General features: G+C 42.7%; 1 protein-coding gene across 7 annotated transcripts in view; it reads right to left on the bottom strand.

Annotated features, from left to right (window-relative positions):
* PPP3CA (protein phosphatase 3 catalytic subunit alpha) overlaps window positions 1-15,034 on the bottom strand; it is a 665,570-nt gene that overhangs the window by 462,312 nt on the left and 188,224 nt on the right. For all 7 annotated transcript variants that reach the window (XM_078676076.1, XM_078676079.1, XM_078676081.1 and 4 more), the window contains exon 2: window positions 6,966-7,166. In XM_078676076.1, the coding sequence (XP_078532202.1) occupies window positions 6,966-7,166 (201 nt within the window). The remainder of the gene's footprint in view (window positions 1-6,965; window positions 7,167-15,034) is intronic.

Raw genomic sequence — 15,034 nt, 5'->3', positions numbered from 1 at the left:
CTTCTTGTCAGACATTGTGCAAGCCTTTGGGTGTCATGCAGCCCCTTCCTCAACAATGGTAACACATTGCATATTGCACTCTGCGTCTACAGATACAGTTAATGACATTACCTTTTTCGTGTGTATTTTTTTGTAAATTCTTATTTTTTTAGATGGAGTTTTTATTGGAATTTTGTAATGCTCACAGTCAATACTATATGCAAAATACAGCCATCCACCGTATATACAGAATTAGGAAAGGGTTTAACCCAAATCAGTATGCAAGGTGTCAAATCTGTGAAGAGAGATAATAGTCATGACAAAGGGTAGACTGCCTTACTAGCAGCAAAGGTTGTTTCTGTGACTAAAGTTACAGCAATATAAACAAGCATTGGCATTGCCAATAGGTCTTGCTTGTGGGACCTTATAAGTAGTTAGTTTTGCAGCACAATATCTTGTTGCACCAAGGATATTGTGCTGCAAAACTAAATACTTATAATGTCCCACAAGCGAGACCTATTGGCTATGCCAATGCTTGGTTTTTTTTAGTTGTTAGGGGGCAGAGGAGACTAGGTGTTTAACACACAGAACGAAAAAAGTTGAAATTAAAAAGATTCAACCGTTACGATACCCGTTCGAGGTATCAGTTTTATTTCGGCAGTGTCTTAGTAGGTCAGGTAGTGATGTTAATGATGTTATGAGTTGTGCGCTCAAACGCGATGTTAAAAGTGACTCCAAGCGAGTCACTAAGCTGTGTTAACGGTGTGTAACTCACCGGACGGGGAAAAGTTAGCAAGGTTCAGAACAATACGTCACTCGCTCGTGGTGTCAATACCATTTAGACGAAATGCATGCAACATGCAAGTTTACTAGAAAGCTATTTAATCAGTGCAGCTTACAGAGTGTTAAGGGTATAAAATCACCGGGCGTCTTCCGAATGTCGTTAGTTCTCTTGCGATGCATCCGGGTGCATTGTAACTGATGTTCGGATGGTGGGCGGTTTATATGACGTGTAGGGGTTGCGTTAATAAACACAAAGGATGGTTCGTTGTAAACGGAGAGGCCTGCGGCCGGCCATGAATAATTACAAGCACATAAACAGGCATGCTGTGACGGAGGTGTGAGAGGTCTGGCAGGGAACAGATGGCCTGGCCGTGAAGCAGGGGGCGGGGCAGCGCTGGGGAAGCCTGTGGGAGGGTGATTGATGCCTTTGATGTGGGGAGGGAGGAGAGCCTTTTGCGAGCCTTGTGCAGGAGAAATGAACAGATGTCCGTGAAGTGTGGGAGGAGTGCCTGATGCGTGTCACGTGGTTCACGTGAACTTCATGAAAACGCCAGCAAAAAGCTGGTGGTTTCATGAGGATTTTCGCTACTTGAATTCTCGCTCCGCATGCGCGCATCGATAGGTCGCGAGACCTAAAAACCATGAGGAAGTGACAATTTTTCTCGTGCACGTTTTGGTGTATTCTGATATTATCGCAGAAGGAAGGCTCAGGCTCGTTTCCAAGAATGTATGCAAGTGCAATATGAAAATCTATTTCCACACACATCTCATTGAAACCCCAAAATATTTTGGACGCGACTATAACTTCCAAGTCCCTTTTGCACAAACAACTAAACAAATACATAGATACTTGGGTCACCAGCCTGGTATTTTTCTGTACACCATCTGACAACAGACTACGAAGTGTAAAAACGAAAAAAAAGGTAGCATGCCTTTTCAATCTATGCAAAAAAAAAAAACCAATAATATCTCAACTGGTTTAATTGAGGGAGTCAATTACATATGTATGTATAATACATTACGACGTCAGAAAGAGGGAGACTCGTGGTACGTTTAAAAAAAGTGCCCATGGCATCATATATTTAGAAGACAAAAATGAAACAAACAGTTATAACAGCACTGTAGACACAAACTGCAGAGGCAGCCCAAATTGGACTTGGTGTGCAAATGTGCTTTTGACACACAAGGGTGGTGAAGCAAGTGACAATGTGAAACAGCAAAATGGCGCAATGTGACAAAGTGAGAAATTTATATACAAGAGGAATTTATGGTTCATCAAGAGCGAGTTACAATGGTTGATCAAGATTTTACTGAGCAATTTAAGTGAACCATATGGAGTTTTGCGCCGCAGGTTGCACTGAAGAGTTGACAACGTTTCGATTCTATTGATTCAGGATCATCATCCGGACCGGGTTGCCAATTATGGAGTGCTGAGGGTCAGGTCACGTGAAGAAACCTTGGAGAAGGGAAGGGAGTCAGGGTGGACTGCAGCGAGTACAACAGTCAGCGCTGTGGCAGGTAGCCAATGGTGGCTGTGACCTAGATGAGACAATGCTGGGTGACCGATGGGTAAATCCAGTTGAAGTCGCGCAAGAGGGTGGTGTCAGCAGTAAGAGGAGGGTACGGGCGGGTAACGGGAACCTGCGGAGCCAGATGGACGACACATAGGGTCGGGGCACCGATCTACTGGGTGTATGTGCCGGCTGCAGTCGGACATGCAAGGGGAACCGTTTGGTAGAGGAATCAATCCAGGAGGCGGAGAGGCACTGCGATCAGCATCCAGTCGCCACAATCATGTGCGGCTGCTCCGGGGGCCACCCTGCTGATCGCAGCGCCTCTCCGTTCCCTGGATTGATTCCTCTAACAAACGGTTCCCCTTGCATGTCCAACTGCAGCCGTCACATACACCCAGTGGATCGGTGCCCGACCCTGTGCGTCGTCCACCTGGCTCCTCAGGTTCCCGTGACCCACCCGTACCCTCCTCTGCCTGCTGACGCCACCCTCCGGCGCGACTTCAATTGGATTCACCCATCGGTCACCCAGCATGGTCTCATCCAGTTCACAGCCACCTCTGGCTACCTGCCACAGCGCTGATGGTTTTGCTCGCTGCGGTCCACCCCAGCTCCCTTTCCTTCTCCAAGGTTCCTTCACATGACCTGACCCTCAGCACTCCATAATTGGCAACCCGGTCCTGATGGTAATCCTGAATCAATAGGATCGAAACGTCGTCGACTTCAGTGCAACTTGTTGCGTAAAACTCCATTACGATTCACTTAAATTGCTCAGCAAAATCTTGATCAACCATTGTAACTCGCTCTTGATGAACCATAAATTCCTCTTGAATATAAATTTCTCACTTTGTCACATTGTGCCTTTTCGCTGTTTTCACATTGTCACTTGCGTCGCCACCCTTATGTGTCACAAACACATTTGCGCACCCAGTCCAATTCGGGCTTCCTCTCCATTTTGTGCCTACAGTGCTGTTACAACTGTTTTTCATTTTTATCTTCTAAAGATATGATGCCATGGGCACTTTTTAAAAAAGTACCACAAGTCTCCCTCTTTCTTGCGTTGTAATGTATTATACATACATATGTAATTGACTCCTTTAATGAAACCAGTTGAGATATTGTTGTTTTGGTCTACTCACCGAGATCTCAACTCGGTCTATGGGTTACACTCCTGTTGTTCTTACAATTTTCCATCTATGCAACATCCCCATATCCATAAGGACTACCCCAGCGCTGCTCCAATTTAGATAAGAATTGAAGATGCACCTCTTTAAAAGACACTAAATCTGAATGCGTTCTAAGTCGACAACTTAGCCACCTCTCCTGTCATCAATGAGTTTATGCTTGTCTTTGCCTCTGTACGGTGGTCATGTATAGAATGATTACAAAGGCATAGATTCTTATAGGTCCAATTTGTTGCTGCTGCTAACCTTGGTGCAAACAGTAACTGAAGTCTTCGATAAATCACCAATGGTACTGTCAATAAACATAAAACTGACTAAATGCTCTGAACATGAACTGCTCATTAAACGTGTGTGAGAATATCATTCGAATGCGCTCATGACCTACAGAACACAAATCAACTCTAGTACCTTACACCCTCTTAATAATTCATACGATGCCTTTCAAATACGATACAATTAAGTTGTGTAAAGAGGAAGCATTCTTTTCACCACTAACCTTTATATGTCTTCATTTATACATCTGAACTCTCGGTTTTGTTTTGTTCCACTAATCACCATAGATACAGCGAGAGAGTGAGGAAAGTTTCTGTGTTGCTACAGGCATGTTTTAGTTAAATTCTAAATCTAGTAATCGACAGAAATTGGTTGTTCAACAAGGTGCATCTCAAAGTAGCGGAAAGCTTCGTTAGAAGTAACCATTACACACAAATGCTGATGTGCATTAGAATGGAAGTGCTACCACTTTGTGGCGGCACCGTTGCACTGAACATTGTTTCTGCTGGCCGTTCGGCCTATCGCCGGGACTGGCTCTTGGTGAAGTTTGCCTTTCAGGTTTTAAAAGAACTGCAAAACCTTGAGATTAAAATACCTGAAAATGTAATTTGTCAAACGCTTGCCAATCAATTAAATCGAAGATGTTGGACCAGAATCTTGCACTCTTCCTCCTGATTGTATATCTTCTTTGTTCTTTCCTACTTTCTGGAGACGTTGTTTCCAAACTGACTTCTTTACGTTATTACGTCATGGTATATCTTCTACATCAAACTTGGCCGTCTTAATTTACGTATAACCTAGGAAATATCCATGGAAACCAAAACCGGAATAGCCATTGCTACCAATATTTAACTTTTATGATCTGTTCTTTATTATAGATGGAGCATCGAATTTAATGACTCCCGTTCCTTGATCGCTTCTCTGTTTTGTGTTAAGCTAAATTTATTTCTATTACATAAAACAGAATAAAAGTATCAAAACAAAAAAAAAACACTTTTAGGTTGATGAAAGATGGTCTTGCCGGTTATCATTTAGGTAAATTTTTAGCCAAAGCAGTAAGACTTATGAAAAACCAAATAATGTACTGGATATCATAATGTTTTTGTGCACCAGAAATGATGCAATATATGTATTATGATGGCAGCTTTTATGCACATTTTATAGATTTTTATTTTTGTAATTACCAAACTAAATTACTAAGAAGATAGTCTACTGCACGTTCTGTTTAACACTGGGGTGGTCCACTGATTTCAGATGAGGTTAAAATTGCAACAGTTTAATGATGAGGCACCACGTTTCATCTCTAAACATTGGGAATCACATGCATATGTGCAACTGGAGAATCTGACAGCGAGAACGGGGCATTACATGTCTGAGACGAGCACTTCAGCTCTACAGGAAAGGCGGATGGGCGAATTAAATGGTTCCGCGAAACAGGATTAGCTTTTTGTGCATGAAGCACGCAACCACTTAAGAGATATATTGGCTTATTCTCATCGCTTGTCTTGCGTCTCCTTATTCGACAACCTACAGGTCAGCTGTCTCTTTCAGAACGTGATGTAGTCACAATCGTAATTTTTTTTTTATGAATGTCTGCTGCTGAACCTGCTGTGTGAATACTGCACGATCATGACTGTACACATTCCAAAACCAAGAAACTCTATTAAAGTAGTTGCCTTCATCCGGCTATGGTTAACAGTAGCCATTATTATCTGTTGAACCTGCTCTTGCACAAAAGGGAGCACTGCAGACTTGGGGGCCAGGCTTACCACATTTTCAGTGGATACAGCCCATCGAATTGCGATGTCAAGTGTGGCCACGGGCATGAACCTGCTGATTCTTCAAAAATTCACATGCGAGAGAAAATGTCCCAGGTAGCATTGACAACGACTCGTTTATTAATTTTGTATATTGCCAACGAGCACTAGCAGAAAAAAGGGAGGGGTGTCAGATAATTTCATGGCAAGGGCTGCCACATTATCTTGCCCTTCTTTGCAACCGTAGCATATGAGTAAACCGCGATTTGGTTATATAGGCAAGAAAATAGAGGATATAAAATAAACAACACATTCTTGTCCATCTTTCTGTCACGGTTAAGAAAATAAAGTTTGAAACAGCACATAAACCCATATTAAAAAACACAGGCATGCATTCGTAAACTTTTAATAATGCCCGTCCTGCAATAACACACAAAGAAATGAAAAGTTTCCTTAAGAAGTTCTGAACTGTGTTTCCTTCACACTTGGAACACAATAAGCGAATATTACTGTGGACTTGCAAAAAAATGCATCTATTTTTGATACAGTACACAAAGTGTGCCATGAGATTCGAATGCAGCTTTGTGTGCGCGTATCACAGGTTTCTCATTTTACGTGCTTATTAGTGCTCAGAAGCGACCCTACTGACCATGAACGCTATTACAAAAACAATAAGTTATTACAAATGTTTAGATATTTATTACACCTATTCTAAATGGCATGCACATTTTCCACTTATTAAATGGTGATTGAATTCATTAGTGGCTCAAAATGACAAGGTTTCAGAATAAAGAAATACACTGGAAAACTGAATAAATGGCGGTCTCTGAAATGAACGAAGCATGTCCTGCTGTTAATGTTATATTGCTCTGTTAGTGGGACATGCCTGTCGTGCAGCTTATATGTGTCTCTTGCTCCCTGCGCCCCACTAGATATGCTGGTCACATCAACACGGGGTGTTAAAGACGCTCTGCTGTGCTGGGGACCTGCTGTCATGCTCAGCTTCACTCTCACGGTGCATGATCCTGGGCGGACCGTCGCGCTACCATACATTATCGGTGGGGCTTGTCCCTGAGATCCCTTATACTTTTGAGCCTGACTACAAATGCTAAGGAGAAGCACTTCTCCCTCAGAGAAGTTTATTCCAAGAGTTCTAACAAACTTTTAACCTAACTCCATGCACAGCCGTTCAGGTTATAGCGTTTCGTGAATTTAACTTTGTTTCTTAAATCAGGGCCATATAAGATGGAATACTAGCAATAATATTTGCAAAACCCTAGGATACAGATGTCTTTGTTGAGATCCAGCCGCAAGTGGAAAGGAGCAATTAACATCCTGGCTGTACTGAAAACCACAGCGCTGGGAATGGATGCATGCCCAAGGAACTTTTCAACCACTAGTAGGATTTAGGAAAGGGATTTCACTAGATACTCCAAGCTGCTGGCATGCATTGAACCCTATTTTATTAAACTGTTTACCTGTGACCGGTGCATCAATATCAAGCAAATTCTTTTCTTGACGTAGAATAGATGCTCCCTCTGTGATAATTCTCAAAGCAATGTTCTCTTCCAGTCGACCTTCTTTCATGAGATGGGCTTTGAGGACATCTACCCGGGGTTTCCCATCATTGTCGAACACCTCCTTTGCTGTAAGCCGGTGGTTTGGAGGAAAGGGGACAGCTGAAAAAGAAGAGCATTGTTTATTCAAGTGAAACTTACGTAAACTAAAGATTTAGTTCTTGATGTTTAATCAAGGTTGCACAGTTTTTTGAAGCAGCATAAAAATGTATCAGGAGGCATTCACCAAGGGTTGCTTAGGGGCACAACTGGCATCCTATATTTTACAGATCCACTAGATAGGCAGAACCAGGAAAATCTTCAGGTCTGTGGGCAATGTACAAAGTCTAGTGAAGAATGCATTGGTGGAATGTACACTGTCTTTAGGACATGCTGGTGAAGGAAATATGATAAATAATAAACACAGTTCACACAATTCCTGTGAGGTAATCAAAATGAGGAGAGTACGACAACTGAAATAAAAGGGCAGATCTTTTATACTAAGAAAATAAATCTACAATAACGTTTTTAATGAAATATTATACTTGATCAACCATTAAATTCCATTATAGGACTAATTTAAATTAAAATTGGCAATGGGCTTGACTAACGGATGGGGAGTGGTCAGACAGTCATGTTATGTTTGTTTTGTAACGCCATCAAAATAAATATTCCCTCCTCCGGGAAAGGAGGTAACATTAACCAACTTTATATAAAATAAGGTCCTCGAAAAATCACGATGCAACTATTTTATCTCGAGGATGTATGGACATTTTCTAAACTTTCTCTAAGAGTTACAAGTACGATCATACATATTTCCATTGAACAGAGCAGATTTAGACTAAATAGTTCCACCATCAAATACTGCCTAGTATTACAGAGACTGTTAAAAAACTATGCTTAAAGAAATATCTCCAATACATGCAGCCCTGTCAATTTCCCGAAAATGCACAACACAACAAACAGGTTGAAATTGTTCGAAAATAGATCAGAAGCACATAAAAAATGTTGTGTTGAACAGTGCCATTTATGATATAATACTTGGTGCCATTCATACGGACATGTAGAAGGTCAGTAAGAGATTGGTGTGGTGGAAGTTAGATTTATCTTTAGGTCATTTATGCAGAGAATCGTTCAGCAAAAAGGTTTCCTGATGTGAATCTTAAAATTTGGTTTAGAAGCTGCAGAGCTAAGGTTGATTAAAAAGCTGTGCTTTCAAGTTTTTCCTGAAAAGTGCGAGGGAAGATTATTCCCGAATCTGTACAGTCAGAGCATTCAACAGTTTGGGGGCCGCCGCTGACGAGACCTGATTCACAAAAGCAGTAGTATTAACTCTCAGTATATTTAAAAGGAAATGCCTCTTATTTGGAAGGACAACCGCAAGTATATGTGTGAGCCATAAAAACAGGGGCGTTTGAATAAATGGTTATGGTAGTGTAACTAACCATAACTGGGGCCCTTCAGTGGTTTTCATATTTTGTTTTATAAGCAGAACGTTCCATTAACATACGTTCATAAGTACTATTTTATACTGGCTGATAAGCATTGAACTCAGTAGATTGGTATCAAACTGAAAGACTTACGCAAAAGGGTATTCTATTAAAACTAAAATCCTCTCAAATTAGACAGTTTTATAGGCAACACAGCCATAGCACCCCCTGCAGTGCCTCCGAAATTAAAAGAACATATTTTGTGATGGGCAAAATGTCGTTGTTAAATGGCTGTATCGCTTAACGTGTATTATATATATCCTTACATCAACATTAGCAGTTCAAGAGGTTGCATTTGAAAACGTCCATTGGAAAGGATGAACGTGAAAGCGGTTGTTACAACTGCAGTACCATATTTTACATACATATAGCCCACTAAACAAATGTACATTTGAAAGGCAGTATAAGAAATGCAGGTGTTACAGAGCACAGAACATGCATCATGTTCCAACACATTAATAAGTGATAGGAGCGGTAGCCCCTAAATGTCAACTGTTTCCATTCTCACTGATATGGAAGTTATGTGAGCAGTGCAATTGGATAATATGAACCCCAATCTTTTAAATAAAAAAGGAAAAAAAATAATGTTTTGGAACTATCATACAGCTCAGACTCCTACTTGGAACCCACTCCTGAGGCGGAAGCCGGGAGCTGGTGGTACGCAATCACTTTAAAAAAAATGTTTGACTGTCACTTGAATTTATTGTATTTTAACGAAGCATACCTCCTTTGCTCTCTCTTGGGGCAGAAGCCCATTTCCAGCATCCCGCACAGCCGATTTGATCGCTGTTGCGGACATTGTAACTTTAGCGGCCGCCATCGCCGGCGTGCTCACAGGCCACGCCCCCTAGAGGCCACGCCCCCACCCCCCCCGCCCAGCATATAAGGCGCTGACAACAAGCGTCCTCACCTACTTGGAACCCACTCCTGAGGCGGAAGCCGGGAGCTGGTGGTACGCAATCACTTTTTAAGAAAATTTTGAATGTCACTTGAATTTATTGTTTTTTAACGAAGCATACCTCCTTTGCTCTCTCTTGGGGCAGAAGCCCATTTCCAGCATCCCGCACAGCCGATTTGATCGCTGTTGCGGACATTGTAACTTCAGCGGCCGCCATCGCCGGCGTGCTCACAGGCCACGCCCCCTCGAGGCCACGCCCCCCCCCCCGCCCACACTAAATATGTGCATTTTCAGGAAGCGCAGCGGACGAGCGCAGCGGGAGCGCCGTTTGCGCGCCGAAGGCGCGCCTAAGGCAAGCCCGTCTGCGCCCGGACCACGACAGGCGCAGGACACTCTGGACAAGAACCTTCCATCAGAAGGTACCAGGCCAACTTTCTCCAAAGTCTACGTATAGAAAACAGTTGTACTTGTAAGGTTGAAATGAATAACATCAAAGGGCCCTTTAGCTGTAAGCTTTGCAGGTGGACCTCCTCCTGGTCCCCGTCCAAGACAAAAGCTCCCCTAATCAATTTGGTCGATAATATTTCACATTTTAAAGGAGGGATGATCAACGCTCGCTCCATGTGTAACCATAGCCAAGATATAAATGATCTCATCCTGGAGTTAGACCTAGATTGCCTCCTCATAACCGAAACCTGGCTAACTGATAATAGTAACCCTGACCTAGCCATCGCCCTCCCTCAAGGCTATACCATCCTCAGGCAGGACAGACTGAAGGGGAGAGGTGGAGGAGTTGCCTTGGTGTTAAGAAACCACTTCAAATGCCACACATTCAACTTAGAACCCCTCAAAGGTATAGAAGGCCTAGGTTTTTCCATCAAACTGAACGAGACCTCCTCCTTCTCAGGAGGACTAATCTACCGCCCCCCCGGGCTGTGCAACCAGATTCCTAGATTCTCTTAGTGACTCCTTAGGTCAGCTCCTCATCCGATACCCACACTTTACTCTCCTGGGTGATTTTAATTTGCACCTAGAATTTAAAGCTGACTTACAGGCACTTAATTTTCATCAGACCTTGGAAATTTTTAACCTTCAACAACGGGTTAAACAGCCCACACATCAAGCTGGACACATATTAGATGGGGTATGCACTAACTTTCCCCTTCTAGAAACCCAATCTTCTGTCGCACAAATCTGGACAGATCATAGTCAGATCCCATTTTGCATCAGAACCTCACGCCCCCAGAATCTAATTAAATCCAGTTCACATTCAGAGAACTATGTTAACTGGAAAATGGTAGAGGAAGGTTTCAAGCTTAAGCCTATCACTCAAATACAGATTCCTAGTCTGACTGGTGACGTAGAACATGACTCAAAAAGCTTCCAGAGCTGGATGCAGCATGAGATTAAAGTACGTGTTCCACTCAAACGTCCCCGAAGAATGGAGAAAAGAGGCAAGACAAATGCCCCCTGGTTTACTCCAGATTTAGCCAAAGCCCACCTACTATGTAAAAAAGGCGAACGCAATTGGCGTAAAACTTACGACATGGCAGACAGAAACTCTTATATCCAGCTGAGGAAGATATATCATTCCAGCATAAAAATTGCCAAGAAAGATTTCTATATTAATGCCATCAAGGAAGCTAAACAAAAACAAAAAACTTTGTTTTCGATAGTGAAGACTTTCACCCACCCCAGAACGTTACAGCCCGTAATACCTCCATCCCAAGATTTCTGCAATCAAATAGCTGACTTCTTTGAGGAGAAAATTGACTTAATACAGAAAAACTTTCCTATACACCGAGTCCCTCAGACTTCTACCCTCTCTGATCAGGGAGAAAACACAATTGGAAGTCTTAAAATTTTCTCACCGGTCAGTTTATCCCAAACACGTGAAGTAATCCTAGCCTGTAAATCAGGAGCTCCCTCGGACCCCTGCCCCCCAAGAATTCTTCATCATCTAATTGATGTGGTGAATCCCATCATAAATAAGATTGTAAACTCTTCCCTCAATACAGGGATAGTCCCACGTGAATGGAAACAGGGAATTGTAAAGCCCTTGAGGAAAACGCCTAATAAATCACCCTCAGACCTCACCAATCTACGCCCAATATCACTCCTCCCAGTCTTGGGAAAAATCACTGAACAGATGGTATATAAAGAACTAAAATGCCATATAGAAACATACAACGTCCTCCATCCCCAACAGTCAGGTTTCCGCCCTCATCATTCTACGGAAACAGCACGGATTGAATTGACAGACTCCATAAAGCTGCTACAGGATCAAAGAAAGAACGGCGTGCTGATTCTATTGGACCTCACAGCAGCGTTCGATACCATCTCACACTCTATACTGTTGGGTAGATTAAAAGATATTGGTATCTCAGACGTGGTTCTAGCGTGGATAACATCCTTTTTAACAGATAGATCCCAAACCATTGCCTTGGGCCCTTTCCTCTCTAAAGAGAAAATGGTTCGGTCTGGAGTCCCTCAGGGCTCTATTCTGAGCCCTCTACTTTTTAATGTTTATTTGATCCCACTTATCTCCCCGATTGAATCATTCGGCATACTAGTAACTTCGTACGCCTATGACACTCAACTCATTGTGCGGTTTAATCAAAATGAGACTAGCTAAAATTACTTTGTTTTACAAAAGTTATTTAGGGGAGGGGGAAGACTCTGGTGTGTTTTGTCACGGAGTGGGAACACCTTGCAGGTGTGTTCATAAAGCCCTCACCCACCAACCTAGTTGGTGGCATGCTTCATCATCGGGCCCACCCAGTAGCACCTAGCGTGCCCCGGGTGTGCTTCAACGCCTGACTACAGCGGAGCTGGTATATTGCTGAGTGTGCAGTGATGAAGGATAAGAGAGTGATGTTAAAACGGCTAGACGGTGGTCCCAGTACCCGAGGGTGAATTAGACTTTAATACCTGGGCCTCCGTCAGCGGTTAAAAATAAGGCAAGGGGATGTGAGAGGCGAGTTACGACCAGTCACATCCAGTGGGTCAACATGTTTCAGCCAGTGCCTTATGACTAGACTGGCTTTCTTCAGGACCTAAATAAAAAGGTGAGTGTAGGTAAACTAGTGGGAGTGTAGTTGGGACTATGTGTCTACACGCCCTAAAGTGTATCTATGTGTGAGAGGGGGATTCCCTTCTCAAGACCACGCTAGTTTTTGCTCAGTCAGACCTCAAGGTTGGGAGGTGGCAAGGGCTTGACCAGCATTTCTGGGTAGAGCCTGCTCTGGACCTGTAGTGCCTCCTTCGCATACTCAACTCATTGTGCCATTAGAGGAAAATTCCACTGATGCTGAACAAAATCTTAAAAATTGCCTGAAGGACGTTTTCCACTGGATGGAAAAAAACCATCTTAAATGTAACGCCAGCAAGACAGAAATCCTCCCAATGGGAAAAAATGTCAATTTCTGTCCCAGCCTTTGGTGGCCAGAAGACTCCACCGCTCCCCCTCAAACTGTAGTGACAGCAAGAAATCTCGGAGTCTTGTTTGACACTGAGTTATCCTTTGACCAACATGTCAGGAATGTGGCAGGATGCAGCTTTGGTATCATAAAATCTCTTAAAAAGTTCTTCGACTTCTTGCCCACTGAATCAAGAAAGGCGGTAGCAGTGGCTCTAATCCTCGCCCGCCTAGACTATTGCAATGGTCTGATGGCAGGAGTGAAAAAATCTACACTGAAAAAACTCCAAAGTGTTCAACACTCAGCAGCCAGATTAGTATTAAAACTACCCAGGAAATCCTCAGCATCAGCTGCCTTGAAAACTCTTCATTGGCTACCTCTGCATAAAAGGATACTTTTTAAGATTCTAATCATCGCATTTTGGGCATTCAATTACACAGGTCCTAAGTATCTAACCAGGCGTTACACCCCACTACAACCCTTCCAGGACCCTACGATCCTCCAATGACAATCTGATAAAACTAGCTAAATTCAACCTCAAAACCAAAGGTGGCAAAACTCTGACTTATCTGTCCTCCAGAGCCTGGAACTCCATGCCCAAAAATCTCCGGTCCCAGACTCAAGAAACCCAGTTTAGGAAGCAACTAAAAACCTGGATTTTCAATCTCCCAGACGAATATGTCATGGCCGCCATCTAATTCAGCTTAGGTAACTGATTGCATACTATCAATCCAGCGCCAGGATGCTCCTTCCGGAGCGCCAGTTGCGCTCTACAAATACAATTACAAATTACAAAATATGTATTCTGTCTGTAATAAATATTGACTATTCAAATGTTTTAACAACAAAATAATATATATATTAATTTAAGCTGATCCAATGTTCTGTGCATAGGATTCACCACACAAAACTTCACTGTCAACGTTAATAAAATGTAACTCAGGGCTCCCTCTTCTCTTAAGCACGTATTTGCTTTCTAGTTAGACTTGTGCACCAAGTCAAGGAGCTGAATTGTTGCACACCCCCTGCAAACTCTGCCCTAACTGAATAGATCCTTTGCGACTGATATGATACTCTAAACTCAGTGCAGTAGACCCATCTAGGGCAATGAACATGGTGACACGTGTTAGTCTTGTCCTCTTGCACCAATTGGGGAGAGGAGTTGGCCTGACGGCTAGGGCAGTCTACCTCGAATCCGGGGAATTGGGTTCGAGTCTCGGCAATGACGCTGAACATCCTGTGATTCTGGGCAAATCACTTAATCTACCTGTGCCTAACAAAAAAAAAATGAATGTGTCCTCATGTAATGCAACTGGTACTATGTAAAGCTCTCCAATACCCGATTCGGGTCTAGTTCACGCTATACAAAACTCTGTAAAATAAAAAATAAAAATATGAGTTAGGAATTGTGCAGCATATGACTAAGTCCAAGAACAAGTATTGCTAGTGCGGATGTGTGTTCTGTACCAACACGTTTTCCTAGGGTCCGATTTCCATTGGGTCTGTCTTTTGTACCACAACGCACACAGGAGGAAACAAACATCACTAAATAGGTAACGACTTCTGTTGACCCCCACTTAATTACTGGAACCCATAGACCTCCACTGAATCATTATTGGAATGCTGGGCCCCTACACCCCCCAATGAAACAGTATTGGAATGCAGGGACCTTCCCTGAATCATTATTGGAATGATGGGCCCCTACACCCCCCAATGAAACATTATTGGAATGCAGGGACCTTCACTGAATCATTAATGGGATGATGGGCCCACCTGCCCCAATTAATCATTATTAAAATGCGGGGACCTTCATTGAATCATTACTGGAATCCGGTGACCCCTACTGAGTCATTACCGGAAGACAGGGACCCTGGTCTAAGCACCTCAAATTATTTGAACCGCAAAACAATACACACAAAAAATCCAGAAACAAGCATTTATCAAACAAATAAATGAAATGTTTCATTATTTATGTAATTCACAAATACATTTGAAAATAAAACACTTTCATGGGAGGGCTGGAGCCTTCCTATATACAACTGAGGCCAATCATTGGCCATGTTGATTATTTCTCTGCACTACGTTCTAGTTCATCGTTTTTCAACAAACCCCGACAAAAGCACAACATTTTGGCTATAATGATGCAAATATGGAGAAAGTTTTTTCAGGTTTCAAAAAGGCGTT

Source organism: Lissotriton helveticus, chromosome 2_1, assembly GCF_964261635.1.
Source record: "Lissotriton helveticus chromosome 2_1, aLisHel1.1, whole genome shotgun sequence".
Classification (NCBI taxonomy): domain Eukaryota; kingdom Metazoa; phylum Chordata; class Amphibia; order Caudata; family Salamandridae; genus Lissotriton; species Lissotriton helveticus.
This window is presented reverse-complemented; position numbering and strand designations above follow the sequence as displayed.